At 41.6% G+C, this 26,010-nt stretch overlaps 1 protein-coding gene across 3 annotated transcripts; it reads left to right on the forward strand.

Annotated features, from left to right (window-relative positions):
* LOC147059122 (protein TANC1-like) lies at window positions 1–25,906 on the forward strand. Of its 3 annotated transcripts, XM_085907668.1 has the most exons (26): window positions 16–96; window positions 2,362–2,659; window positions 3,535–3,813; window positions 7,963–8,079; window positions 8,924–9,214; window positions 9,969–10,099; window positions 10,795–11,026; window positions 12,518–12,684; window positions 13,826–14,134; window positions 15,104–15,304; window positions 15,919–16,022; window positions 16,125–16,233; window positions 16,747–16,869; window positions 17,505–17,741; window positions 18,321–18,521; window positions 19,120–19,201; window positions 20,413–20,546; window positions 20,798–20,921; window positions 21,563–21,738; window positions 22,218–22,350; window positions 22,505–22,540; window positions 22,613–22,704; window positions 23,597–23,743; window positions 24,047–24,147; window positions 24,383–25,504; window positions 25,559–25,906. In XM_085907668.1, the coding sequence occupies exons 1-26, from the start codon at window positions 16–18 to the stop codon at window positions 25,725–25,727; spliced, it is 5,196 nt and encodes a 1,731-aa protein (XP_085763794.1). In that variant the 3' UTR covers window positions 25,728–25,906. The 3 variants fall into 3 exon arrangements, with proteins under 3 accessions (XP_085763795.1, XP_085763794.1, XP_085763793.1); XM_085907669.1 differs by having other exon boundaries at window positions 1–96; window positions 22,511–22,540; window positions 24,383–25,906; XM_085907667.1 differs by having other exon boundaries at window positions 24,383–25,906.
* Window positions 25,907–26,010: the final 104 nt, after the last annotated feature.

The following is a 26,010-nucleotide window of genomic DNA, read 5'->3' on the forward strand; positions in this document are numbered from 1 at the left end:
TCTTCCCATGAACTGATGACCAGACTATGCTTCTTATTGGGAGAAGCAACATCCAGCATAGCTAGTTCTCCTATGGAGGACGGGAAGGAAAAGAAGGTAAGAAAGCATCTTGATTTACTCTCCTTTTGTTAGCCTGTAAAAATGCTTAGTTTTCTTCATATTTTCATTTCTGGATGATTTCTTTTATGAAGAACCAATTCAATATGTGCCGACCAAGTACCAAACACATATTGATGATCATCTTTGAATTCAATAATCCAAGAGATCTATATATACCTACGCTATGAATTATGTTGCAATCCTTGGGAAACTTATTTGAGCATTAATTTGATCTCCATCTTAAGGTCCATGTCTTGTATCCTCTTTGTTCTCTCACTAGTTAGACATTTTATTTCACAAGTGCACCGGTGTCAAACAAAAGGCTTGGGGCCAGATATGGCCTTCCAAATTTATTTTATGTGGCCTGCATAAGCCAATCATGTGTGCCAACTTCCATGGTCCTCACTAATACCGAGACTAAAATGTCAAATTGTCGTGTAATAAATAATGGCTTTGAGACTTGAAAAAAAAATGTAGTCGTCCTAAGAGTATGCCAATGTTGTCAAAGAAAGTGCAAAAATGTCATACAATAGTTAGATACTAGTAAGACAGCCTTACTACTAGTGCACTCTAATTGTATTATTAATGGACTGAATTGTCTTAGTAGTGAGGACAAAGAGCATACTCATATGTAGACATTAATAAAGAATTCGTAAAGAATATTGTTTGAACATTTGTTTGATATCTATGCTATCCACTTTAAGTTCCACACACTAGTACATACTCTCTTCACTAGTAGAACACCCTTGGCATACTAGCAGGACTACGACTACTAATGATGCAAAACTCTGCACTCGTTGACTACTGCCATGATTAGTGCATCTATGTTTTAATTGTGAGGACAAAGAGCGTGTTAATACCCGAAGGTGAGTATCAAGGATACGGAATAAATGCTCGAAAGGCTTTCAATTGCATCGCTCATGTGACTGTTGTTTGTGTCCCACTCTGTATCAGAGAATTATTGAATGTGCTTGTGGCGCCATCTCTGTGCCTTGGCCCATTTAGCCAGCCTCATTCCACCACCTGAGCTCCAGATCCAGTCAATTTCACCCAGATAGCAGGGATCATATGAAGAATGTGGCTTGTCCTGCGCTGGCTAAGATAGATTAGGCTCCGGTATAATAGGAACATCACCGAGCCGCTTCATTTCTCTTCACTCCCTGCATTGCATAAATGTTGCATCAGTGATAGAAGACCCCAAGTGCGTTTTGATCAAACCAGCAAGATAAAAATATTATGAGCAAGCCTATTTTTTTTCCTGTGACCACAATTTACTAACAAAACTATCTAAGTGTGTTTTTTGTGTGTAATGATGCAAGGAACACATAAAGGCACGACGTAAAACTGACCATTTAGTAGAACCAACATGTTTTTAGCCATGGTCCTAATGTTTCAGGTTTTTATTGTTTTACCTTCATTTGATACTTTTTCTTATTCTCCCCAGGGAAATTATTCAAAATTGAATAAAATGAGAAAAACAAAGCCTAGTCTAGTCTAGTCTAGTCTAGTCTAGTCTAGTCTAGTCCAGTTAATACTATTCTACTGTTGATTCTTCATCCTTAGTTCCTCATTTTTTAACTTTGTACAGAATACAGTAGGTCTGTAACGCTATCACTATCATCCACATGAAGTGTTCATTGGATTTTCTGTGCCTAAATGTATCATCTGTGAAAAAAATCCATCTCCGTGAGGATATTTTCCATCTTGAACAGCAGTGTGTGTCGAGTGAGTGTTTCTGCAAGTGGTGAATGTCAACAGTGCAGGATTCATTTGAGAATCTAACCAGCTGTCCTTCTGAAATGATAGAGAAAATGACAGTTGCAGTGAAAACGTTCGAGTTTGTGTCAGTAGGACTACTCGCAGCAGACAGTTGGCCACTAGTGCATAGTTTTGCCTTACTAGTGACATATAACTGCCTACTTGTATGCAAAAGTTGTCCTACAGGTGAGGATAAATCCTTTACTACCACATGGACCTTAAATTGGATATCAAGGACATCAAATAAATGCTCAAATAAAAAACTGTGTTTTTGTAGAAACGATTTCAATCTAGTAGGCCCAAATGTTGCACGCGGAGTGACTCGCGCGACGGTCATTTTACTGTTGAACATTCTATCGATGTGCTGAATTGATACGAGTGAGGTCCAAAAAATTTTTCATGCTGCTTTCCATAAAATGAGGCGAAAGGCAAACAGTGCCACAGAGAAAATCGATTGTGATTTGCCCCGACTGACTTACATTGAGTGACTCTTTTCTTTTTCAGGGCTGCACTCCCGCTCAGGGAGGGAGCCCCAGCTCCACAATGACTTGCAGCACTGCCTCTCTTTGTTCTGAGAGCCCCTCATCCACCTTAAGTGGCGGTAATGTGAACCATCCTTTACCCTTGCCCTCATCGTCACCACACGGTGGTGGCTCCTGCCTCAGCACTAGCGGGGCGCTCTCCAGCCCCGTTCGCAGCCCCACCCAATGCTCTCCTGCTGGACCCGTTGCTGGCAGCAGCCTCGGCCCACCTTCTCAAAGCCCTTCCTCCACCCTGGAGAGCAAGGACAGTGGAATTATAGGTGAGATTTTCTCAACTTTTATGTTGACATGTCCAGTGAACCCCCACTAGGTCATGATTTTTAAGCAATTGCTTTCATAAAAAAGAATTTTACCGCATAAAGGCGACTCTGAGTTTAGAATTGGTGTCACATCTATGCCACTATCTGTTCGCCTGTCTGTGTCGTTTCACATGATATTGAGTTGAAAGACTAAAATAAAAATTTTTTTTTTTTTAGAGGTTTTGATGTGTGTTGAACTTTTGTTTTATGTGTTATTTTTCCAGTAAATGTTTGAATGAGTTTAAATTTTAAAATGATCAAATAAAGTGGGTCTGAAACGTCTGGTGTGATAAACTGAGTTTTACTATACTTGGTGATTATCAGCCTAGTTGCCTTTGAGCAGGTCTTTAGGTGATGCAGACAAAAACCACCACTTAGCTGCAAGTCCTTGTGAAATTTGTACTCCTATCCCACAGTTTCTGTGTGTTGCCTGTGCCACTTCAGCCTCAAGGCTTCAACTCCCTGCTGTCAAAACTGGGACACTGCTGTCTTTCTTGCTTATGGGTCTGATGCTCCTAAAATAGGACACTTTTTTTTCTCCAAATAGACTCTGTATTTATAGTTAAATACTAAAGGGCAAAGGCTGCATCATGAATGACAAAAACCTTTGATTGATGATATTTTCATAGAAAAAGTTTGTTTATTTCGCTCAGTGTGCTGGTGGTGCAGTCTGTCCAACAGTGGTTACGCAGATAGGATTTAAAACCGTAATGTATGATAAACAATTAGTCGACTAGGGACTGAGCTCTGCCATGAATAACTGGGTGAATGCTGAAAAGTTGTAGTTATTCTCATTATTTTTGTTCATATGCCAAACTTTCTCTTGTGCTTTTCAGCGACCATCACGAGTTCATCTGAGAATGAGGAGCGAAGCGTCTCGAGTTCGGATCTGAATACGGACGAACCCTCAGGGGGCAGTGTTATCGTCATGGGCCACACAGATGAAGACAACCATCTTGGGCCCCAACGGAGTAATCCCACCATCCAATTTGAGGAGTCATCAGTGAGAGCCGATATCAAGGAGCCCAGAACACCCCCGCCACCCAAGAGACCCCTCCCACAGCACCACATACACAGCACTTCCTCGGTCATGCCCCGTCCAAATTCTGTAGCAGGTACATCATTTGCATTTTTCTATTAGTCACGGTCATCACAGAAAAGCTCATTTAATTAGGAAATGGGCTTATTGGTTTCCTGCGCACTAAGATGATGGTCGTTTTCAGGGAAATGGTGAAATCTTTAATCTGTGTGTCCACCACATTTGCACAGCTTCCTGCAGAAACACGCACCTCTTGGTCTTTGAAACGTTATGGGGAATCTGAAACAGTGAAAGAGTAAAACAGCCTAAGAAAGATTATACATATTAAGCAAAAGAAAAACAAGTCAGACGAAAGTAAGAGGACACTCAGGCGGGTGGGTAGGTTTGCACCTGCAAATAAAGATGCACTCTCTCTTTTCATCATCCACCTAAAGGCTATCTTCTACATGTTGAAAGGATTTGTACGTATATAGAGTATAGCCTCAGCTCAATAAAGGTTGGAAATCACATGCAGAATATGAAATTGGGATCACCATGGCAATGAGGAGTGAGAACTATAGCCATGAGCCCTGGAAACATGAGCAGATAGCTGGTTAAGATAGCATGGTCCAACTTCTCGTTTAATGATACAGGGAGTAAGGACTCCTTGCGCCATATGTCGGCCATACTACCAGTGAGTGGAGCACTTGAAATGCTTCGTGAGGCTGTCATAAAACAAAATCTCCTACCTTTCCTGTCGTAATCAGTGTCGGTGCACAAGGCTCTTCTTCCTCTTCTTCTTCTCATTCTCTTAGATGTCTGTTCATTTGCGCTTCGTGGTGCGGGTATAAAAAAGATTCCCTAAGGAGTGGATTCACAGTAGAGCCTGCCAGTTTCTTCTGTCAGCTGGCGCTTTCATTTAGACAGTCGAGATGAAATTGAGAATAAAGACAAAGTGGGCTGCACAGTGCTGGCCGAGCCTGCTAATATTTGCTCCACATGAAAGTTGAGAACATAGTGTATCATTCTAAATTTAAAACAAAGCTGTAATTGTCCCCTTGTGAAAAATGCTGGAACAAGTTGCAATACAGAAATGAGGTTAAACGCATGTATACGGTGCAGCATGTAAAACAGCAGCAGCGCATTGGGGAAGACAAATACTATGTTGAAGGTGGTCTTAGGTCTTAGGTCATGAGCAGTGGTCTTGTTTTAACAGACTTTTTTCCCCATAGTGATTTTGTCATTATAAACCAAGAAGCGACAGGGTGGATATGCTTGGAAATCTGGTTGAGTATTTATGTGCTATCCTTGAGATCCACCTTAAGATCCTTGTACTTGTCCTCACTGCTAAGTGCACTAGTAGAACAACTAGGGCATACTTGTGAAGACGTTTGACCTACTCGTGCTAAATTTAGCTTTGGTTAAACTGGATGTTTTTGATTCTGAATAAATTGAGTAAATGCCTAAATGCTTTCCTATAGAAACAGATGGTAGTGATAGTGTTTACATTTACTACAGGTTCTTTTCCATTCAGCTTTAGAATTGTATCTTGTGCTCAAATTGCTTATTTGTAGCTTTCGTGTAGTTCAGAGATATACTCCACGTGCATGTTATACAAGTATAATTATGATATCAATATAAGTATAGTCCAAAGAATTAAATATTGTGTACTGTCTAAAAGCAAGATTGTGAATAATGTGCACTCGTGGGCTTTGAGTGAGACATGATCGTTTTAGAGTTTTTGAGGGAGACACTCCAGGCCTAATTGCATTACATATTTTTGTAACTTGATTTGGGAGTTGATGGAGGCCAACATTAGCAGTAGCCTGCAGCAAGGCACATAACCTACGCAACTACTGATTTGTAAAAAATCGTGATTGGCCATTGCTGCAATGTAACAGTCTTTCTGTTAGTGCACAGTCTCTTACTAGTGAGGATAGAGAGCATATTCCAACTTAAGCAGGTTTAAAGTTCACGTACTATGTACTAGTTCATGTACTTACGCTCTTTGCTTTCACTAGTAGAAAATATTTGGCTTTAATAGTATGACGGTTTTGTGTCATTAGTAACATAGTTGTCCTATAGTGTACTTTAGTATCATGCTAAACTTGTCAGAAATTAGGAACATAGTTGTCCTATAGTGTACTTGTCAGAAATATCATACAGTCGTAGAGGGCTCCAGTGGGGAAGAAAACATGACTAGTACGACACATTCATCCGACAAGTGCATGCTGAGGACAAAGTGTATCAGATCAAGGCAACAGAATAAATGCTCAAATGCTTTTTCGTAAGCGAATTTCATTGCTGTGAATGGGGCCCCATTGTAAAATCGCTTTAAAAGGTGTCGTATAAAGGCTGCCCATTTAGTGATTGGATTCAGTCATAGTTCCAGTCATATCCCCTAAAAAAAGGATTTTGTTGTGTTGACTTGAGCAAGTAGTGAATTTTCTACCTTTTCAGACAGCAGCATCAAATTCCAATCGAAGAGCAACCCGGTGCCACATTGCCTGCTCGTGATTCAAGTGTCTTGCTGCGCTTGTGTTATGAGGTTTGATGGGTGCAGTGGCTGAGTTGACCTTTGAATACGGGGAAGGATCAACAAGAGGTGGCGGGTAATCAGTCACATTGTCATCAGCAGGTGATGAGACGGGAGGCAGCCTTGTTGTGGGTGACCAGGGCTGTTGTCGAACTGCCTGAAAACAAAAATGTTTTTTCTGCCTCTCTCACACTGGCTCTTTCACTCTCATGTGTGGTCCACTCAGCAATTTGGCCAAACAGTCTTTCGCCAGCAAGCTTTCTCATCCCACGCCACACCTCCTTCACACGGTTTCTCCTGTTCACACCTCTTGCTGAAGATGTTGTCTCCATCCTCCATTCTGCCCCTGGATACGTGATCCTCTGCATTCCCATGAAGTCATTGTTGAGGACAGATTATCATGAAAGTACATGTAAATTAGTTTCAATATTTGCAAAGGTTTAGTGTGTCCCTCTCGATAAGTGTACGAGGCAATTCGTAATCACAAAAACACGGTTTCTCAAACAAAAGAAATGCAGCATATGAATACAGTCAACAGCCATGAATCACTCCAACCCCAAGTGTGATGGGTGAAATTTCGTGATAGAAACTGTATAAAACATTTGAAATAACTTTTAAACTGATTGAAAGACACAGATAGAAATGATAGTATCACACCAAATTTAAGGAAATGAAAACTAGTTGCATTTTTCAAAATAATAAGATAAATGTGCTTGCTTCAAAATCTTTATTTGTATCTTTTTGACTTGAAGTTAACTATAAAAGTGACACATAAACAAAAAAGAATAAACCATAGTATGTATATTGAAATAGGAAAACCAAATCATTTCGCCTAACATGTCTGCTATCTAAATGTGGTGGTCAAGTAAAAAAAATGATCCACAATAATATATTCTTATAAGAGCTATAGCGATAGATAGATGTATAATTTAACTGTATAATTTAATGTGAAACCACAAAAAAATTCTTAAATACTGTGGAGAAGAAAAGCATGGCTGACCTGTAAACTCAAATGTATGAGTGGGTAGATGGCAAAGGCGGGCGTGGGATTAAATAACTCTGCTTCTCTTCTAAACATGTTCTTTATTCAATTGATTTATTTCATTATTCATTGGCTAAAGCAATCCAGAATGGCTAAAGCAATCCAGGTTTTTGCCACAATGTTAAGTAATCAGTGTATATCCAGTGTGAATGTTTACTGACCCTTCAAAATAACTCTACACATGGCCATATCTAAACTGCAGGCAACAAAAGTGAGTGCATGACCGAGTGAAACTGTCCACATTGGGTTCAGTTTGCCATTTTCCCTTCTTCTCTGTCCTGGATGTGAGTACTTAATATTACAAGGTCTCAGATTTGGTCTTCTCACCTTCTCTCATGCTGGACACTGCAAGATCAGTATGACACCTCATAGCAATGGACATAAAAATGACCCATGCTTGAAAATGAGATTTTGTATGTGTTGAAATATGACGGTGTCAAGAAAAATGTCACCAAATCGAATCAGGATGACAAGACATGATGATGTTCCTTGCATATTATTACTCGGCAAGGTCACCGAGTCTTTCTCATGCTACAGCAGAAAAGATGATTCCTCATGTTTCTATGGGAACAAAAATGAAGTCAAGCTATAAATCTTACACGCATGAGCTTTTGCATTTATACAGTTTGTGCCTTTCCTTGATCCTCTCATTATGACTCTCTTGACAGCAACGTGTTCCACTAGATTGGAAGATCTGAGTTATCTGGACAACCAACAGGTTGGCGGGCACAAGGGTTCCATCCGCAATTTAAACACACCTGGACGCACAAATGAAGACTCCAAAGGTATTTTATTTGATATCCTTGAGATGTGAGCGTAATGTTAATGTGGCTTTGTGCTGTGTCATCTCCAGCAGTGGCAAGTCATGAAGTACAATTACTTTGGTCCTGTACTTAAGAAGGTTTTGCAGGTATCTGCAGTTTGCCATTCTGACACCCTTTACTTTTACTCCCTACTTTTGAAAACTGATACCTATGATATCTACTCCTTCCCAAAAAAGCCTTAATACTTTTTCAACCTCCTGACATAAAAAAAAAAAAAAATAAATGCAACTAGAGAGGGGGAATGTCAAAGATGCTGATTGTTTACGATCTTAGCTTTCTTTGTTTGGCATTATTGTATATACATATAAAGTGATATCCTAAATTGGTCGTAGCTCACATTTGAAAAAATACAGTGTTATTTGAATTGCCCAAAGGAAATTTAAATTTCTAACTTATTGTGGCCTCCTGATTGATGAAGAGCGGAGTTAATAGATGAAGAGAAAATTAGTTTATGTTGTCGGCTCGAAGAATAATTTGTCCAAGAGTGACACCCACCAGCAATTCGACCTCCCCAATCTGAAAAAAAAAAAAAATCTGCATTCATTTAAAATGTATTTTAATCGGATAGCTTGTAGCATTTTTTCAGTTGTAATCAGTTGTTTTGATTGCATTCAGTCAATGCTATGGAGCAAATCAAAATGGATATTTTGTCTATAACTGACCTACTTTTTGCTTTTATGCAAATAAAGGAGATGTATACGCACTATTTTTAAGATTTTTTTTTTTTAGCCAATTACCTGTGCACCTGCTTCAATATAGCATGCGGCTACTTTTGCCTCTTCTGCTCATCTCGTAATTTGCCTAGGGAGATTGGGCCATTTCAAACAAGCCGACATCACGCTGAAACCGCTGCTGTTCGAAGTTCCCGGCACCACTGCGGAAACATCTTTTGTTGGTCGGGATTGGCTTTTCACGCGTCTGGATGAGGTCTTGAGGAAAAGCAGCAACTGCGAGGGAAGAGGGGCCGTCATCGTGGGAAACGCGGGCTCAGGCAAAACGGCTATCATGTGGCGGTTGGTGGCGCTCAGCTGTCACGGCATGCGCACGCAACACGGAGGGCCCAGCATCCCTCACAGCCCGAGCTCTTCTCCCAAATGTAAGGTTCACATTATTGCTTATCAAGGTGTGAAAGATAAAAAAAAAAGAAACAATTGTTGAACTAACAACAAAAACCAGTATGCCTGCAGTATTTCATGTAGCTCTTCGACTGAATCTTATTAAATTGTGCATGTGGAGCCTAATACAGTATTGTGGCCTTTGCTTTTTCTGTGATGCCCATATAGCCATTTTAAAAATATCTTGCATCCATTTTTCTTGTGGCACAAAAAGATATACAGGACTGTTTGGATGATATGTGTTGCAAATGCATAACAACTACAGCGGTGTTCGTTTTTCAGCATCACTGCATTATTCATGGGCACCTGCACTATACATATGTTGTCATTTTGATTTATTTTCAACATGGTTGCAATTGGTCTATCATTTCATGAGGAGCCAAGGCCCTTCTGCAACTACCATTCCGTTGTCTTATGTGGTTGGACTGCACATTTTTCACACGTGCTTAAATATGTACTAATGAACTGCAGAAGCGTGGAAAGCCTTTAAGCATTCACACAAGATCCTTGATATCCATCCATACAGTAGTGGAAAGGAATAGTGGAAAATAAACAACGTTATCAATAAGCTCTCGTCTACTACATGGACCTTCAGCTGGAAATCAATGAAAGCCAATAAATGGCAACAGTTTAATTATAGTAGGCTCTCAACATACATACTGTACCTGCACTTACGCTTGAGACATCGTCTAATATATAAATAATAGTATAAATGGCACTTTGTGCTCTATTCAGGTGGGGAAAGGCAGCGAAAAGCCGCCTCCAAACAAGGCGCTGATGATTCCCAGATCAACCAGAGTGCTGTTACAGGAGCGGCTGGTGGCACAGCACAGAGGAAAGAGCTTGCCAGATGTCTCGCCAACAAGGTACTTTTCAACACCACACGAGTGCTTATATTTGCACATTTGTGAGAGAACATTGCACAATGCACTCTCCTTTTCCACCCTTACATCAGCGTTGTATGGATTTCACTTAATAGACCAAGGAAATAATAGTGTTCTGAGTAATGAGCTGCATGTGCTGACGGGATAAAGAAGGCAGAATTCCCTTGGGTAATTTTCCCCTATCAGAAAGATGTTTACATTATGTGAGTATGGACAGACATGATGTGGGTTCAGCTGAGAGGGAAGTACTACAAAATACTTTGTCATTGTACTTAAAGTAGCAGTTTGCGGTTTCTGTTTTTTATGGACGCAAGATTGAAGCAGTCATTGTTGTACCGTTTGGGTATACAACTCAAAGTTGACGTGGAAACTTCTAAATTTACTAACATAGCCTCAATAAGAGTTACCATGGGAACTCACAAGACTGCTTGTGATCTCTCAAAAGTCATTATTTCTTAGTTCCCAGGCGGAAATTTTCAATACAATATTAAAAAAAAAGTTAACACTTCATAATATTGCCTGCATCTAAAGCATGAACAACACTTTATAAACAATAAACAAATGATGAACATAACATTTACAAATGTTTGTAAATGAGTAAGATATTGTCTGTTATTATTAGATATGATGTAAGTTGTTTTCTAGAGGTGACATCATCTACATCTTTGTTTTGACAGGTGGTCGCTTACCATTTCTGCCAGGCTGACAACACATACACCTGCCTGGTCCCAGAATTCGTTCACAGTGTTGCCGCCTTGATGGCCAGATCCCCACAGCTCACTCCATACAGGGAGCTGCTTATCCAGGAACCTCATCTCCAGAATACGCTCAGCTTGCGCTCCTGTGTGCAAGACCCCATTGCTGCCTTTCGAAAGGGGGTCCTAGAGCCCATAACCAGCTTGCGCAAGGGTAATAAAGTCTACACGCGGACACACTCATTAGAAATAAACTACCACTTCAAGTCAAAGGTGGTTTAACGATGATTTAAAGTTTACGATCGTATCTGAGGTTGCAAAAAATGTATTTCACACAAAGAGATTTGTATCGAGCAGTAACACACCGAAGTGTGACCGTAGCCCAATTTGGGTCCCAGGAAAGCGATGCTGGGTCGTTTGCATAAGGCAGGAATACGTGTTATTTTTGCCCTGGTGTCTCATCAGCATCTCACTGGATTTCAAGGTCGCTCAATACACTGAGGCAGAGACGGTGGAACACTTTGGCTATATTAGCAAGCTCAGTGTTTTATGATACAGCCAGTCAAGCTGGATTGATGTGTTTATTATAGCCCAGCCATGCTGAATCCAAACAAAGGAGTCTTGTGTCTCCTCCATCTCTATTAAGCAGGTTAAGGTAAAAATGAAGAGCCCTTGTGCCTCTTGAGAGCATGTGTGTGTCTTCACCCACTTGTATGGCTCCATTGACAGCTTCGATAATACATAACAAGATGGATTTCCTGTTTGGGGAGGATAAACAACGATGTCATCTAGTCCTTTTCAGTAGGATATAATCAATAGCTCCAGTTTCACCACCTAGACTTGTTGGAAAACAAAGATGCACATATTCAAACGAATATACTAGGTTAAAGTACCGGTACCAGAACCGCAGGGCAGTTTTCAAAAACGTACCAAATGTTTTATGTATGTAGCATCATATCATTTCTTCTATCCTTTTTATGAGGTTTTATTCATCTTATCATTTTGCTATATTTGGCTCAACCCTTCTTATAAATACTCAGGCATAACACATTTTAAACATATTTAAAAATATATTTTCAGCTAGATAAAGAGAGTAAGATTTGATTTAAAAACTAATTTACTCAAATTCCATGCTATATGGCCAAGAAAAAACTTGGCTGTATAATAAAATGAGAAGAAAAAGGCTATTTTTAAAAATAAAATCCGAATAATATGAGTAACAGGTTTGCATTGTTTTTAGTGACACACCCTAGTGCGGCTGGAAACATTGAAAAATTGAACAGAGGACTTATATTAGTTCTACCGAGGGTCAGAGCAATTGGTGTGATCTCATTTCTGCCAGGTTATCAAGCTCACTTTTTGTTCTCTTTGCCAAAAAAGGTTTTAGTAACAGGGTTATGATGAGAAGCAAAACCTCACAGCATAATTACCACTATTCAAAGTATGTATGATGAAAAAATGAAAATGAAATGTTTTTTAGAATTACGTGGTAGACGACATATTAACCAAAATCATCCCTCCAAAAAAGCACATTTGACTTCATACTTGCAATGTATGCAACTATAATTTTCACAATTTAGTACATGTTCTGTATTTGGTGCATGACCCATATCTCAAACATCCCATTTTAGCTTTGTTTTCCCATACAGTAGAAACATTGGCATGTTATCCCAGGCACTTTCTTTTCTTTTCCGCATGTGTTCAGAGCGAAGGCTGCCTGAAGAAGACTACATCATCTTGGTTGACAGTCTCAATGAGGCTGAATTTCATAAACCGGACTACGGGGACACCATAGCCACCTTCATCACCAAGATCGTCCCTAAATTTCCCGTCTGGCTCAAACTTGTGGTCACAGTGAGGACGGGCCTGTTGGTGAGTCAGCCATGCATTCACAAAAAAGTTCAGGACATTGGTGAAATTCGAGGACTGTTCTTCATACCATTATTTCTCTACACTCCTCTTTGTTAGATGTTTGACATCCAGCCTCACTGCCATGGTATTGCACTTTATGGTACATGGTGCCTTTGCTCAATCTGCTCACTAATCCCAGCAAACATTGGCTGCATCTGTCAAAAGCCGAAGCCAAAAACTCCAAATGCTGTATGGATTATAGCGTGAACGCATGTCAATACTACGCCGAGTCAGTTGTGAGTCTGCAGTTTGTCAAGCAGCCACTCGCTTACGTAATTGAATTAGCGATTTGGAAAGCTCCAAACGCATTTGGACGGCCATTACAAGTTAGCAGGCATTAAAAAAATGGAGGATAACGATAAAAGACACACCTACAATCGTGCCTTTCCTGTCATTCTGAGACCTTGTTGGAGCATTAGTAGTATCTATTCACCCATATAACATTTCACACATTGTGTTGAACAGTGGCGGCTGGTGGATTTGCTATTTGGGCCATGAGTGAGGATTTAGCCAATTTAATCCTGCCGCTGTCACATCATAACTCGGAGAAACCAGCAATACTAAGGATGCGTGCAACTAACAGTTATTTTATTCATCAATTAATCTGTCAATTATTTTGTTGATTAATTGATGAATATGACAAAACATGTTTAAATTTCCATCTCAATTCAAAACCGGGACATTGTTTCAAATTGACAGTGCAGAAAATTCACAAATACAAATGATCTAGGCAAAAATCATTCATTGTTGTTTTATTTTGATAGAACACAATGAGTCTGCTTCTGTGGAAGAAAAAAAGATTTAGAAAAAAAAGATGAAATTTCTGCAATTTTCAATTAAAAATATATCTTAATTAGTCAATTAGCAAAAATAATGATCAATTACTTTGATAATCAATTTTTGGTCAATTAACAATTTCACCTCAAATCAATACTATTAAAAAAAAAAGCAATATGACAGCCAGCAAGGTGTCCATGCTTAGCGAGTGAGAAGCTGCTGACAGGTGTCTCAATGAGTTGATAATAACAACAAAAATTTCTGTAGAAATTGCTTGTGAATGCCGAAAGAAAAATGGTTGTTTTGTTTCGTTTTCTTCTTGCAGGAAATAACCACCCTGCTGCCGTTCTCTGGCATCTCACTGGACATTCTGCCTGACAGCAGCGACCTGGGAGCCGACCTGAGCGATTACATTCATCACCGGGTAAACGGGAGTGCCCAGATCGCAGCAAACGTCACCACGGCCACAGGCTCGGCGCCCGATCTTCTGCTCCTCAGCAAGTTTAGCAGTCACTTGACTACACGCAGCAATGGCTCCATCCTCTACCTCCAACTGACCCTGGATCTGTTCCACAAGGGGCATCTGGCATTGAAAGGGGGAAACTACCTGGTTGTGCCAGTGTCGCTATCAGAGGTTAGAAGTTCTTTTACTAAGATTGAGTTATTTTGCTTTAGAGTTTATTTGTGTGAGAAAGCTTTGATGGGTTTGAAGCTATTTTGGTGTTAGTAAGGTTTTTTTTTTGTGCAAGACATGACGAGCAGAGGGTTTTTTTTGGGTGGGTGTGGGATTATTGTGTGTGAGAGGATTTTTTGTGCCAGAGTTTGTTGTTGCATTAGATGTTGTCAATGTGAGAGTTTATTGGATTTTTATGAGAGGGTTTATGATGAGTCAGAGGTTTTTTTTTTGTTTTATTTGGGAGGTTTTTTTTTATGACAAAACAATCAATATGCCCTACCCTCGTATTCGTTTGCCGCTCAGGGGAATATGGGCTTAAGCAAAATTCTGTTGTTTTGTCCAATCAAGTTGTCAGCTAAAGTGTGTTTACAACATGCTGTTGAATGTGCGCCGGAGAACAAATCCCTTAGAGGAATTCATTTTACAATCTTATGGAAAAAGTGCATTAGCAGAATTAAAGAACACATTTGTTGATGAACAAGGCCCAACGTAGACAGAAACAAAAACAAGCACAGAGCAACACGGGGGTTTGCAAAATGTTTCACACAAAGTTGACGTCTGTGATCAGAGATGAAAGATTTAGAAAGGGCCCGGAAATAGCTGACTGACGCCTTTTGATGCTGTGTGATGAAGAGTATGAAGGAGAGCAGCAGATGAACAAGGCCTGTATGAAAGCTTTACATGCTTGCCACATAAAATGATTTTTTTTTTTAATCATTACTGCACAAATGCTGAACTGATTCTGCCCCTCCCCTCTCAAATATTTTTCATCTTATTATTATTCCACCAATTTATGCCACTTACTGCTGCCACATTTCTCCACCAAACCAACTATTTCCATATTCCTCTTATAGAAATTGCACTCTCAGGTTTTTTGTTGACTTGCTATGTCATCAGTGGTCATTCTAAGACGTCCATCTGTGTTAGGTGTACCTGCTGATGTGCCGCGTGAACTTCCCAGACAAAGATGTCTTTGAACGAGTGCTTCCAGTGCTAAATGTGGCATTGGCGTCGTTGCACCCGCTGACGGATGAACAAATGTTCCGGGCGCTCAATGCAGGCAGCGTGACGGGGGAGCTGGAGTGGAAGGACTTTCAGCAGAGATTAGAGAGCCTGGCTGGATTCATGGTGAGAGTCCGAGCTGCTCTTTAGGAACATTTCATTTTGGGGCCACCTATTATAAATTTGCATTATCATGGACCTCCCCCTTATTTTCCCAATATTTGTTGAATTTTCGGTGGAGGTTTTTTTTCTTATCATGTCTCCCTTGTTTGTGTCATTGCGAATTGTTTTTCAGCAATTTTTGAAGAAATTTTTGTGTGAAGATTTTTTCCTTCCTTCAGTGTATTTAATAATATAATTGTCATATGTGGGTAAGATAATTGATGCCTATAATTATATGCAGATTTTCTCTATTTGTGGGCCCTGTCCTCAGCAAATAGCGAGGGTAGTATAAAATAAAACTAATGAAGAATGTTCACGTCAAAATGTCAAGCTATTTTCTACATAACATATTAGTTTGTATATTTAAGAAACACATCGGCCCCAAGTATAAAAATAATTAAATTTTCTATCTAATAAGTATAACAGTTCACTTCTTATGTTATGAATATATTCAGTAGGCAAGGACAAAGTGCCTGTCACTTACATCTAAAAGGAAGCTGCAATTAACGGCAAACCCATCTTTTGGGAAGTTGACTAATTAAAAGTCAAAAGTTGTTGTGTCTTACACGTGCTGGCAGGTGAGACGCAGAGATGGCACACGCATGCTGTGCCATCCCTCCTTCAGAGAGTGGCTCGTTTGGAGGGCAGATGGAGAAAGCGCTGACTTCCTCTGTGACCCAAGGTTAGAGTGAACAACAAAATACTGTGAAGCCACCTTTATTGAGGGGGGGATGTAGTCCAGAAAAAATCTGCGCTATAGAAAGAACTGCTCGCATGTCTACAGGAGCGGCCATGCTCTCCTGGCGTTCATGTTCTCCAGACAGGAGGGCAAGTTGAACCGTCAGCAGACCATGGAACTGGGACACCACATCCTCAAGGCTCACATTTTCAAGGTAAACACAACTGCCAATTTGGTCCCTCTCTTTACACTTCGGCCAAATAGGTCAGTCAGACACACAATTTACATGAGAAAATTCTCACTGCAAACTACCAAAGAACATTTTTACAAAAAGGGAATAGATTGAAAGTGATCTCGTCTCCATTTACTTACAAATATACTTTCTTGTTATTTTGAAATCTGGGCCTGTTTCGTTGAATGCAAAGCGTTCATCTGTTGTCTGAATGGCAACAGATGGATTATATGGGTTAATTGCACATTCTGCCATCTAGCAGAAGAAACGCACTAGATTGTCGTGCCCGTCAAGGATACATTCGTCCGTCGTCGGTATTTGTACCCCAAACTGTTGGGTACATTTACAGTTGCTCATCCAATACATTTGTTACAAGTCCAAAAAATAAAGCCACAATTTAGGGTAATTAACAAATGCAAGGCTTTTATACCTCCAAGCCATTCAAATTCGGATCACACACTATTGAATTTTTCTCTTTCCCTCTTGTTTATACAGGGTCTGAGTAAGAAAACCGGGGTGTCCTCCACTGTCCTGCAGGCCATGTGGGTAAACTGTAGCACAGACAGCCTGTCAGCTGCCCTCGCATCCCTTAGGAATCTCTACACACCGAATATCAAGGTGACTTGACACACATAAGGGCTGAAAAAATCCCAGAATTTTCAATGGACACAAAAATGGAATAAACGAGGAAATTATAACAATAGAGGTAGTTGGCTTGCTCTTAATAGGGAAGCTGATTAACTAAAAAAAGATATATATTAAATACATTTACAACAACAATGCTACTGCCCGATGACCGCTGGGATAGGCTCCAGCACCCCCGCGACCCCCGTGGGGACAAAGCGGTACAGAAAAGGGATGGATGGATGGATGGATGGATGGATGGTCTAAATTACAGGCAGAATATTTAACAGTGTTGCAATACTTTATCTTTTAGTAATTAAAATTATTGTCATTATCTTTATCATTTGCTGTAATCAGTGAAAAAAATCGTCAGATTTGAAAAGAGAAAAAATCAGGTGAAATCACTTGATATGCTCTGGTAGGCCACAAAAGTGCCTTGGGTTTGACACCTGTGTCGCACAGCATCCCATTAATCTCAGTTCGGGCAGAAACTGGAGTGTGAGCCAATACTCAATATCACACAAGCCTGTGCTATAAGAATCTATGTTATATAATTTATATATATATTGCATTTTCGAATGAGAAGATCATGTCTTATAATATGTTAATGCTCCTTTTACCCCATGTAGGTCAGCCGTCTGCTGATGCTCGGTGGCGCTAATGTGAACTGGTATACTGAGGTAGTGGGACACGCCCCCATCCTGGCCGTCCATTCCCACCTGGGACACGTAGAGATGGTGGGTTTGTTGATGGAAATGGGTGCGACTGTAGATATGAGCACAGACAGCGGCATGACGCCTCTGTGCCTGGCTGCAGCCGCGGGACACGTGGCCGTTGTCAGCCTGCTCTGCAAGAGAGCGGCCAAGGTATGTCGCTCATGTGTCTGTATAAAAAACCCTTTGAGCTTTTATTGCATAGCGTTAATATGGTATTTAAGGTCTCCTGGTCTCCACTAGTAACACCATTTTTTTTTCTGTAACTGGTATAAGCACACACTTGCTGGTTCTTCATTGTGTTTGGCACCTTCTTTATGTCCTGCTTGATGTATCGACACACATTTCCTATTGGTTGTTCTTAGTTTGTGTTTGGTGGCTTCTTCCCCAGCATGTCGTTGTCCTACTCATATGCCAAAGTTTTCCTACTCGTGTGCAGACATGCCATAAAGTAGTGGGGAAAAATGTTACCAGTAAAACACAGTCAACTTACAAGGGAGCTGAATTGCCTTACCACTTTACCAGTGAGGGCAGAGAGTGTACTTGTCCATGGACTAAGATGGATATCAAGAATATGGATGAACTGCTCAGACGGCCCCAGGCAATTGGCTGGCCGGCCGGCCTTGTTATTCTGGGAGACAGACGACAACTGCAGACCTCATCTAGGCCAGCGTGTTGGAAGCGATGGTCAGAACTGGCACAAATCCCTCTGTGTGCTCCTCAATTTGCCAGGTGGCCCAGGCTGATAAGAATGGCCAGTGTGCGCTGCTCCACGCCGCACTAAAGGGCCACATGGAGATTGTCAGCGTCTTGCTGGGACAAGATTGGGGTCCTGAAAATGCCGCCGATCTACAGCAACAGCAGACGAGCACTGGGAAAAAGCAGGCCGTGCAGCAGGCGGTCACAGCCGCAGCCAGCGTGGGACACACACAGGTTTTTGAATAGCATTTTCCAAATGTAACAAATTAAGCTCTCATCTCAAGGCACCACTGCAGTGTATTCTACATATTCAGAGTTTGGCAGTGGCAAATCTTTGCTGATTTTCTTTTATTATCTGCTGAGCATACTGTATGCTCGGGCAAAAGAAATCACAGCATTGCTTTGACACCATCGGGCAAGCTTGTTGCCAAGGAACCTTGTTGAAGTCAGTCGAGGAGTTTCATTTAGGACAAATAAGTAAATAATTTGCCCCTATCTTCGTCAGTCAATCATTATACAGTAAATCCGCGCATATTTGCAGTGTGAAATTTTGGCTTGTTATTTGAACACAAAACTAATATTCTAACGGGTAGATGCGCAAATTAATGCCACCCTCTGAGTATTTAATTGTTCTGCCTGTCGCTATTTGCCGCCGGCATAGATAAATGAGGAAAGATATATGAATTGAATTGTGTGAAATTGGTTATTTTCCTGCAAGGTGATTGGAAACCATTGATGTGGAGCACAGTGCCTGTCCTTGCGTTTATTAAGTTGTTTTTTTTATTTTCTCTGTGCACAACCAAAACTAGGAGACAAATGTTTTTTTCTGCAGGTGGTAAAGTGCCTGCTGGACTTGGAAGATGAACAGCTGGCAGTGCAGATGGACGCTCACGATTCTCTCTGGGGAGAAACGGGTGCGTTTCTTCCATCACTCATATCCATTTAGCATTCGCCCTTCCTTCCGTGTGCTACTTTCTTCCATTTGACCCACCTGACATAGTTTGTTGTATGTTATATAAAAACCTCAACTTGAGTGAACATGAACATCAAAGTTATTTCATTGAAATGACAAGCAGGCCTCAGTAGGTTAATAGAACAGAACCACTATTAGGTCTCGACCTCTGGTTCGACTGTTGATTCAGTTGTCGCATTTCTTTTTTTTGGTATGAAATTGGAGAGCATTTCTTTTATGAGGAACATGTTGTCCTGCCACATTTATTCAGTTGTAACACATTTTGCCCGTTATTGCAAATGCAAGCACAGTTTAGGTCCATTTCCAGTGCTATCTGTGCTTGCCGCTCCATTAGAGTGTAATTCTATGACACTGTACTCTGCTGTGCCATAGTGATGACATAGAAAGCTTATTTGCATGAAGTAGCCTCTCAAATATTCACATTTGCATGACCATTAATCTTTCATGGGCTTGGGAAATACTGGCAGGGCCATGACAAAGACGCATGCATTCAGGTTCAGCCAATTTTACAGAACGCTCAGTGGTCGGACTTCTTCACACTTTGGTGTCATTTTATTATCCTGATAGGTCACAGCGGTCTGATGATGGCCTTTTACTTATGTTTCTCAAACATGATGAAAAACTCAAAACTTGCAGGCTGTTGCCGCTTAACTCGCGGACTCTGCAGTTGTGGATCGTGCCTATCATTTGTCTGTCTCTTCTGTAGACATTTATAGGTTGGGATAGTTTGAATCAGTCAAATGTGAAAGATATCTCTTGATTTAGGAATTTTATGGTGAACCTTTTACTGGCAGTAATTCTGGTAAACAGTGATTAGATTAGATTTTTTTTCTCATATTAACTGTGTTTGTGGTTCTGTATTTCAACACCCTTCATGGTCATCTATGAGAATTGTTTTAGTATATAAAATAGAGGGGAACTTCTTTTTTTTCCAATGTCCCATTCACTTTTTTTTTTTTTTTTTTGGTAAGGTAATGAAGTTGTCAGGTGTGTGTGTCTACTGGAAGAGAGCATTCTACACAACACTGCACAAGACCTGATTGAAAATAGTTACAATTTCTTTGCAAGGCTAATTATGATAAACTAGCTTTTACTTCTACCTCCATGATCAATTATTCTCTACCTTATCTCATCAAAGCACTCTCTTTTCAGTCCTGAGTGCAGCAGCAGGCAGGGGGAGGATGGAAGTGTGCAAGCTCCTTTTGGATGGAGGGGCTGGGCTGGAGGTGCCAAATCGCAGAGGGATGGTTCCCCTCCTAAGCGCGGCCAAACACGGACACACGCAGGTGAGCCGACACGCTGAGCGCAAAGGCATTCCTCCACTTGATTTTCAGATGGGCACATTTATATAATCATCTCGTGAGAAAAAGCAATTAAGTTAATGTATGGATGGATTCATATCTGTACATTTTTACAACTACATCCGAACAACCACTTAACAGATGTTGATCCTTTTTCATAGAATATTAAATCATTATCTTAGCTTATCAAAGGTCTAGTGGATATTCTTCAAGGAACTCTAACTGCAATATTTTAGGTGGCAGAGTTGCTGTTGAAACACAACTCGGACATGAGTGTGTGTGACAAGCAGGGCCGCACGCCGCTCATATTGGCTGCCTCGGAGGGCCACGGCAGCACTGTGGAGATGCTGCTATCCAAGGGTAAGACTCTTCTTCAACTTTAAATCACTTCTATAAGTAATGGATCTATCTATATATTGCCAGTGATGTCGGGTGACAGGTACAACAATAAAATGCTCTTCAACTAGATGGCAAATAGAGGGTGACACAGGAGTGGATTTTCCCTCTCGTCCCAGTTCTGGACCATATTAAAAATAAATGAATATATAAATAATCATGCCTTATCCAGATGAAAATGACTCCCACTGCCATACTAATCCCGTTCAGACTAACTCCCACTCCTGCACCGCTCCCATTTCGGAGGTCAGCCACATTAAACAAACAAACTACAAGTTGCATTTTGCTCATTTATTGTTTCTCATCATGGACACTGTTTTTCTTACTGGATGAGGCCTCTCCTATCTGCTCCTGTGACTAGTTAGGCAGCAAAATTCACCCATTTGTATCTATCTCAGGGGGTGGCCATTTTGCCAACTGTTGTTGACTGACAATTACATCACAGTTGCCATGTCTCAGGTCACAAGCAATCACGGCTCTGCGGTATTATGATGCTAATGCGTGATTGATTGTGACCTGATCTACGATCATTTTCATTCATTTCTTCTATGATTTTGAAACATAGGTCCTCTGTAAGTAAGTGTTCATCTGTCTCATGTGATTAGGCTCCTCTGTGTCTGCTACGGATCAGGAAGGTCTGAGTGCAATGGGCTGGGCCTGCATGAGGGGCCACAAAGGTGTGCTGCAGCCTCTGGTTGATGCCGGTGCAGACCTGAACCAAGCAGACAGACAGGGACGCACTCCTCTCGACCTCGCCGCCCTTAATGGAGATGCTGATACAGTGGGTGGTGTCATGCTAAATCTATCATACCACAGCATAACTTGATTGCTTTCCAAGTAAAATGATATAGCCCATAATAGAAGAATTTAAAATACAAAAGTGATGGATGTGATGAATGAAAGCACAGTGAACGTAAACATACACTACCTCATTGCTAAATTATTGCACTTGTTCTTGTGAGAATATGGTAGTGTTTCATCAAAAACATTGAAATGTGTCAGTGTTTTTAAAATGTTGAAATGCCTGAATGTTGTTACTTTTAAAAGATCTGACATCCATTCATTCATCATGTACCCGGCCGATTGATCTGATGAATTCCTTACTCAGATTTTCCTCCTCATTAGAGCGACAAAGATAAACCACAATAGCAGAGATTCATTGAAATTCCATTTTCAATCTCTGATGACATACCGGGAAAGAAAATCATTGTGTGAAATGATTCAAGTGTAACTTGCCTGTATGTTGCCCTTTCTGGTTAGGTCCACTTTTTGCTAGATCACGGTGCAGTGCTAGAGAGGACGGACAGCAGTGGAAGCAGGGCAGCGGACCGGACTCCCGGCTGCCAGAATCCGGCTCTGGTGGCCTCGCTACTCAAGAAAGGCTCCAAAACTAGTATGTACACGAATGCAGCTTTTACTCCATAAACACAAGATTGCACGACTACACTGACGAGTTTAGCTGTGACTAAATGTAGCAGCAAATCAAAACAGCCAGTTTGACATCCTTTGAACCATCTCACTTTTCTCCTTCTCCATCTTTCATCAAGCACAAGGCTACAGAACGGCACCGCATGATCGATCAGGTAGGTAAATTGGTGCAAGCCTCAGAAAGAAGGTGAAACCCATGAGAATTTTTTGTGACCACCTCCTATCAGGTCACGCCACATGGGCCATGGCTTCCTCCAAACCAGATATCCTTCTCATCCTGTTGCAGAAGCTCATGGAGGAAGGAAACCTGCTTTACAAGGTATTTGAAACTCAAGGGTTACCTCGACAAAGAAGGTTAGGTCTTTAGTCTACCATCTTTCCTCAATCAACATAGATTATTCCTTTTTTGGGGGTATTCAAGGATTTGGTCATCTACCCACATTGAGGAGAACATCATGTTTTATGTTTGCCAAATGATCATTTGCAGGATGAGAAAAAACTTCTTACATTCAGGTTTAACCAAGGATATTTCGTCAAGATGTCATGTACTTTCGGGTGGCAAAAGGTAAAATGATCTCCATGTGGTTTGATGAAGGTAAATGGCTTGTATAGTGATTTTAAATCAGTCACAAATGTCTTAGTGTCATTCAAAAAGAAGTTGTTACTCTGGTCAATTTCAAGAGCTAAGTTGATTAGAAAAAAATGGTGTGATGGAAATTCAGACATCATGCTCTTTTTACTGTGTAGTTGTTGGGCTGATGTAGCTATCGGGCTCACCATTACTCAGTTCTATAAATGTCTCCCAAATTGCACACAAATTTGGGAGAAAAAGCCTGCCACAAACCTGATGAGTTATTAGGCTCCCAGTCTGTTCCTTGAGAAGTGGCAACTACACTTTCAATCTTCTCTGAACACCTATTGACAAATCTACTCACACTAACTCATCTCACCCACAAGTTCAGATGGTTTAATTTGGAAATTGGATAAAAAAAAACCCCACATAAACCTTTCAGATAATTTCTCACATCGCAACCTTAAATCTAGGGTTTTGTCATCTCAGATAAGATCAGTGGTAGTCAATCACTTTTCTGCCACCCGCAAGTATTCTGGCACCTGTTTTTTTTTCCAAACATCCTGTTATGGTCTGGGTATGAAAAGGTCATTGGGTTTTCCATTCATTTCTTTCCTCTTGCTTCTTATGTGCTAAGCAGAAGGGACGTATGAAGGAGGCCGGCCAGCGTTACCAGTACGCTCTGAGAAAATTGCCTCGGGAAGGCCAAGGGGAAGAGTTAAAAGGGCTCAAAGAGCTGCGGGTGTCTCTCTATCTCAACCTATCCCGCTGCCGAAGGAAAACCAATGTAAGATGTAGGAAGTGATAGCAGAATGTCTGTCAAGCTGAGATTAAATTGTTCTAAGACACACAACTGTCAAAATTGGGGATTTTCAGCTTTTAGTGAAATTTCAGGATAAGCCTAAAATGCACTACAAGTGAACCTAAGTTGTTCATTCTCTCAAAATGTATGTCTAGCTGTTCAATGTGTCAGCCCTTTTTGCATAATGTCCGTTCTCTAACAAGGAGCTGAATAGCAAAATGTACAAATTGCGCTCGCTCCATCGTTTCCATTCTGCTCAAATGATTTTTTGTCGGTGTGAAACCTCAGGACTTTGGCATCGCTGAGGACTTTGCAACTAAAGCTCTGGAACTGAAGCCCAGGTCCTACGAGGCCTATTATGCCAGAGCACGTGCCAAGAGGAGTAGCAGGTACATTTACGATAAAACTGCCGTTGTACATTTAAACACCAAGCTGTTCAGCCAAATCATATCATTTTGTCTCAAAGTCCAAGAGCCTAATGCTAACATATAATGTTATCAGAGTAGGGCTGATAGAAATGACCATAGACTTTAAGAGAATGATATATGTTATCAGAACACATGGGTGTGAATGGTAAATTGAGGTACAGCGTAGTTTTACTACATATTTAAATATGTCCTCCAGGCAATTTTCCGAGGCACTGGCAGACCTCCATGAAGCCGCACGACTCTGCCCAACCAACCGGGAGATCCGTCGCTTGCTGCTACGGGTGGAGGAGGAGTCCGCACATCATCAGAGGATATCCAGTGGCAGCAACACGTCACAGAGCTGGGACCCTCACAGTCACCACTGTCACACCCCTGAGGACGAGGCAGACGTGTGTTCACAGGGAAGTCTAGAAAGGCCAATCCCAGAAGAGCACTCTGATCTACAGCAAGAAGAGGAAGAGGATGAAGGGGAGGAGCTTAGCCTGCAATGTGGAAAAGGCTCAGAATGTTGGCCGCTGAATCCGTACGGTCCAAACAGAACTCTCCCTGGTGGTGTGGCCTTTGGGTTAGCTGATCAGATGGTGTGTTTTCCTCAAGAGGAGTACATTCAGAATCCGCTCTTTACGGATCTGTCTGACCCGCTTCTCGCTGTCCACAAGCAAAGTCAAAACCAGAGCGGGAGGACTCATCACCACTGCCACTCGCTGCAATCAGGGGCCAGAGTGGGCGGCAGACCTCTATCTCTCTGTGGACCCTCAAGTCCTTTGCCAGGGAGACATATCTCCACCTCTCTGAGGCCTGTTCCTGCGCTGGCCCTTGAAACGGAACATTCCGGGCTCAGCCCCACAGAACACTACCATCCCATGTCCCCGAGCAGTTGCTCCCCGCCGGGTCCTCATCAAATGTACCAGCCCCGCTCGTCCAGCTTCTCCAGGGGTTCCGACAGACTCTCTGCACACTCAGTGGCTCTGGATAGCCTGGCACTTGCTCTGGGCTCGGTTGTGGAAGTCAGGAGGGAGGCCGGTGGAGCAGGAACAACAGGGTCCAGGGGTTCGAGCTCCAGTCAGGCCTCCAGTGGGAACCAGTCAGACAACGGCAAGCAGCAGATGCTAGACCCCCCTTGTCCCCTCAAGAGCAGCGGCAGCTTCAAGTCTAAAGGCGAGATGAAACCACGACCCTTCATGGGGGTTATGGACAAAGCGGTGCGAGTCCAGAGCCAGCAGACTTCCAACTTTGGCCGACAGGGGCAAGGAGGAGGGGGCGTGGAAAGTTTCAACATGTCAGTCATGGAGTTCCAGGGCTTGAACAATGAGTACAAGCGCTCTTCCTTCCAGGAACCGCTCTCTGGAAGTCACGCCAGCTGCCAGCAGAGTCGGGACCAGGGAGAGCGGCTCCACCAACGAGAGGCAAGAGCCGCCATGTCGTCCCACCTACGTTTTCCCGAGGGGAGGAACAGGCAAGCGAGTCTGACCAGAGACAACCCAACGCTGCATATGGCGCCCATGAAACCCAAACGCTCCTTTATCGAGTCCAACGTGTGAATAATTGATCAAAGCCCAAAAGAACACAAAGTCCTATCCAAGGTAGCTACAATGCAAGCCTGTCCTGCTGCAGCGTCACATTTACAATCGAGAATCAACCAGTGGTCCGCTTCTGCTTACATGTTTACAGCTAGCGCATAGTGTGTTCAAGAAAACCACACATACCTTAAGTAGGCTTTTTAAAGGACTAGCACATTATCTGAACAGTAGTCCTGATAGACCGACTGGGATATTTATAGATAGTAGGCGCCAAGATACTTCCGGGTGGCAGAATCCAACTGAA

Source organism: Syngnathus leptorhynchus, chromosome 3 (assembly GCF_054491065.1).
Source record: "Syngnathus leptorhynchus isolate UIUO chromosome 3, UIUO_Slep, whole genome shotgun sequence".
NCBI lineage: Eukaryota > Metazoa > Chordata > Actinopteri > Syngnathiformes > Syngnathidae > Syngnathus > Syngnathus leptorhynchus.

Excerpts from the sequence above, each read along its gene's own strand:
- LOC147059122 (XM_085907667.1), top strand. The coding sequence starts at position 16 with ATGACCAGACTATGCTTCTTATTGGGAGAAGCAACATCCAGCATAGCT. Across the intron at positions 9,215-9,968 it reads CCCGAGCTCTTCTCCCAAAT|GTGGGGAAAGGCAGCGAAAA; the intron begins GTAAGGTTCACA and ends TGCTCTATTCAG. Across the intron at positions 21,739-22,217 it reads TTAATGGAGATGCTGATACA|GTCCACTTTTTGCTAGATCA; the intron begins GTGGGTGGTGTC and ends CTTTCTGGTTAG.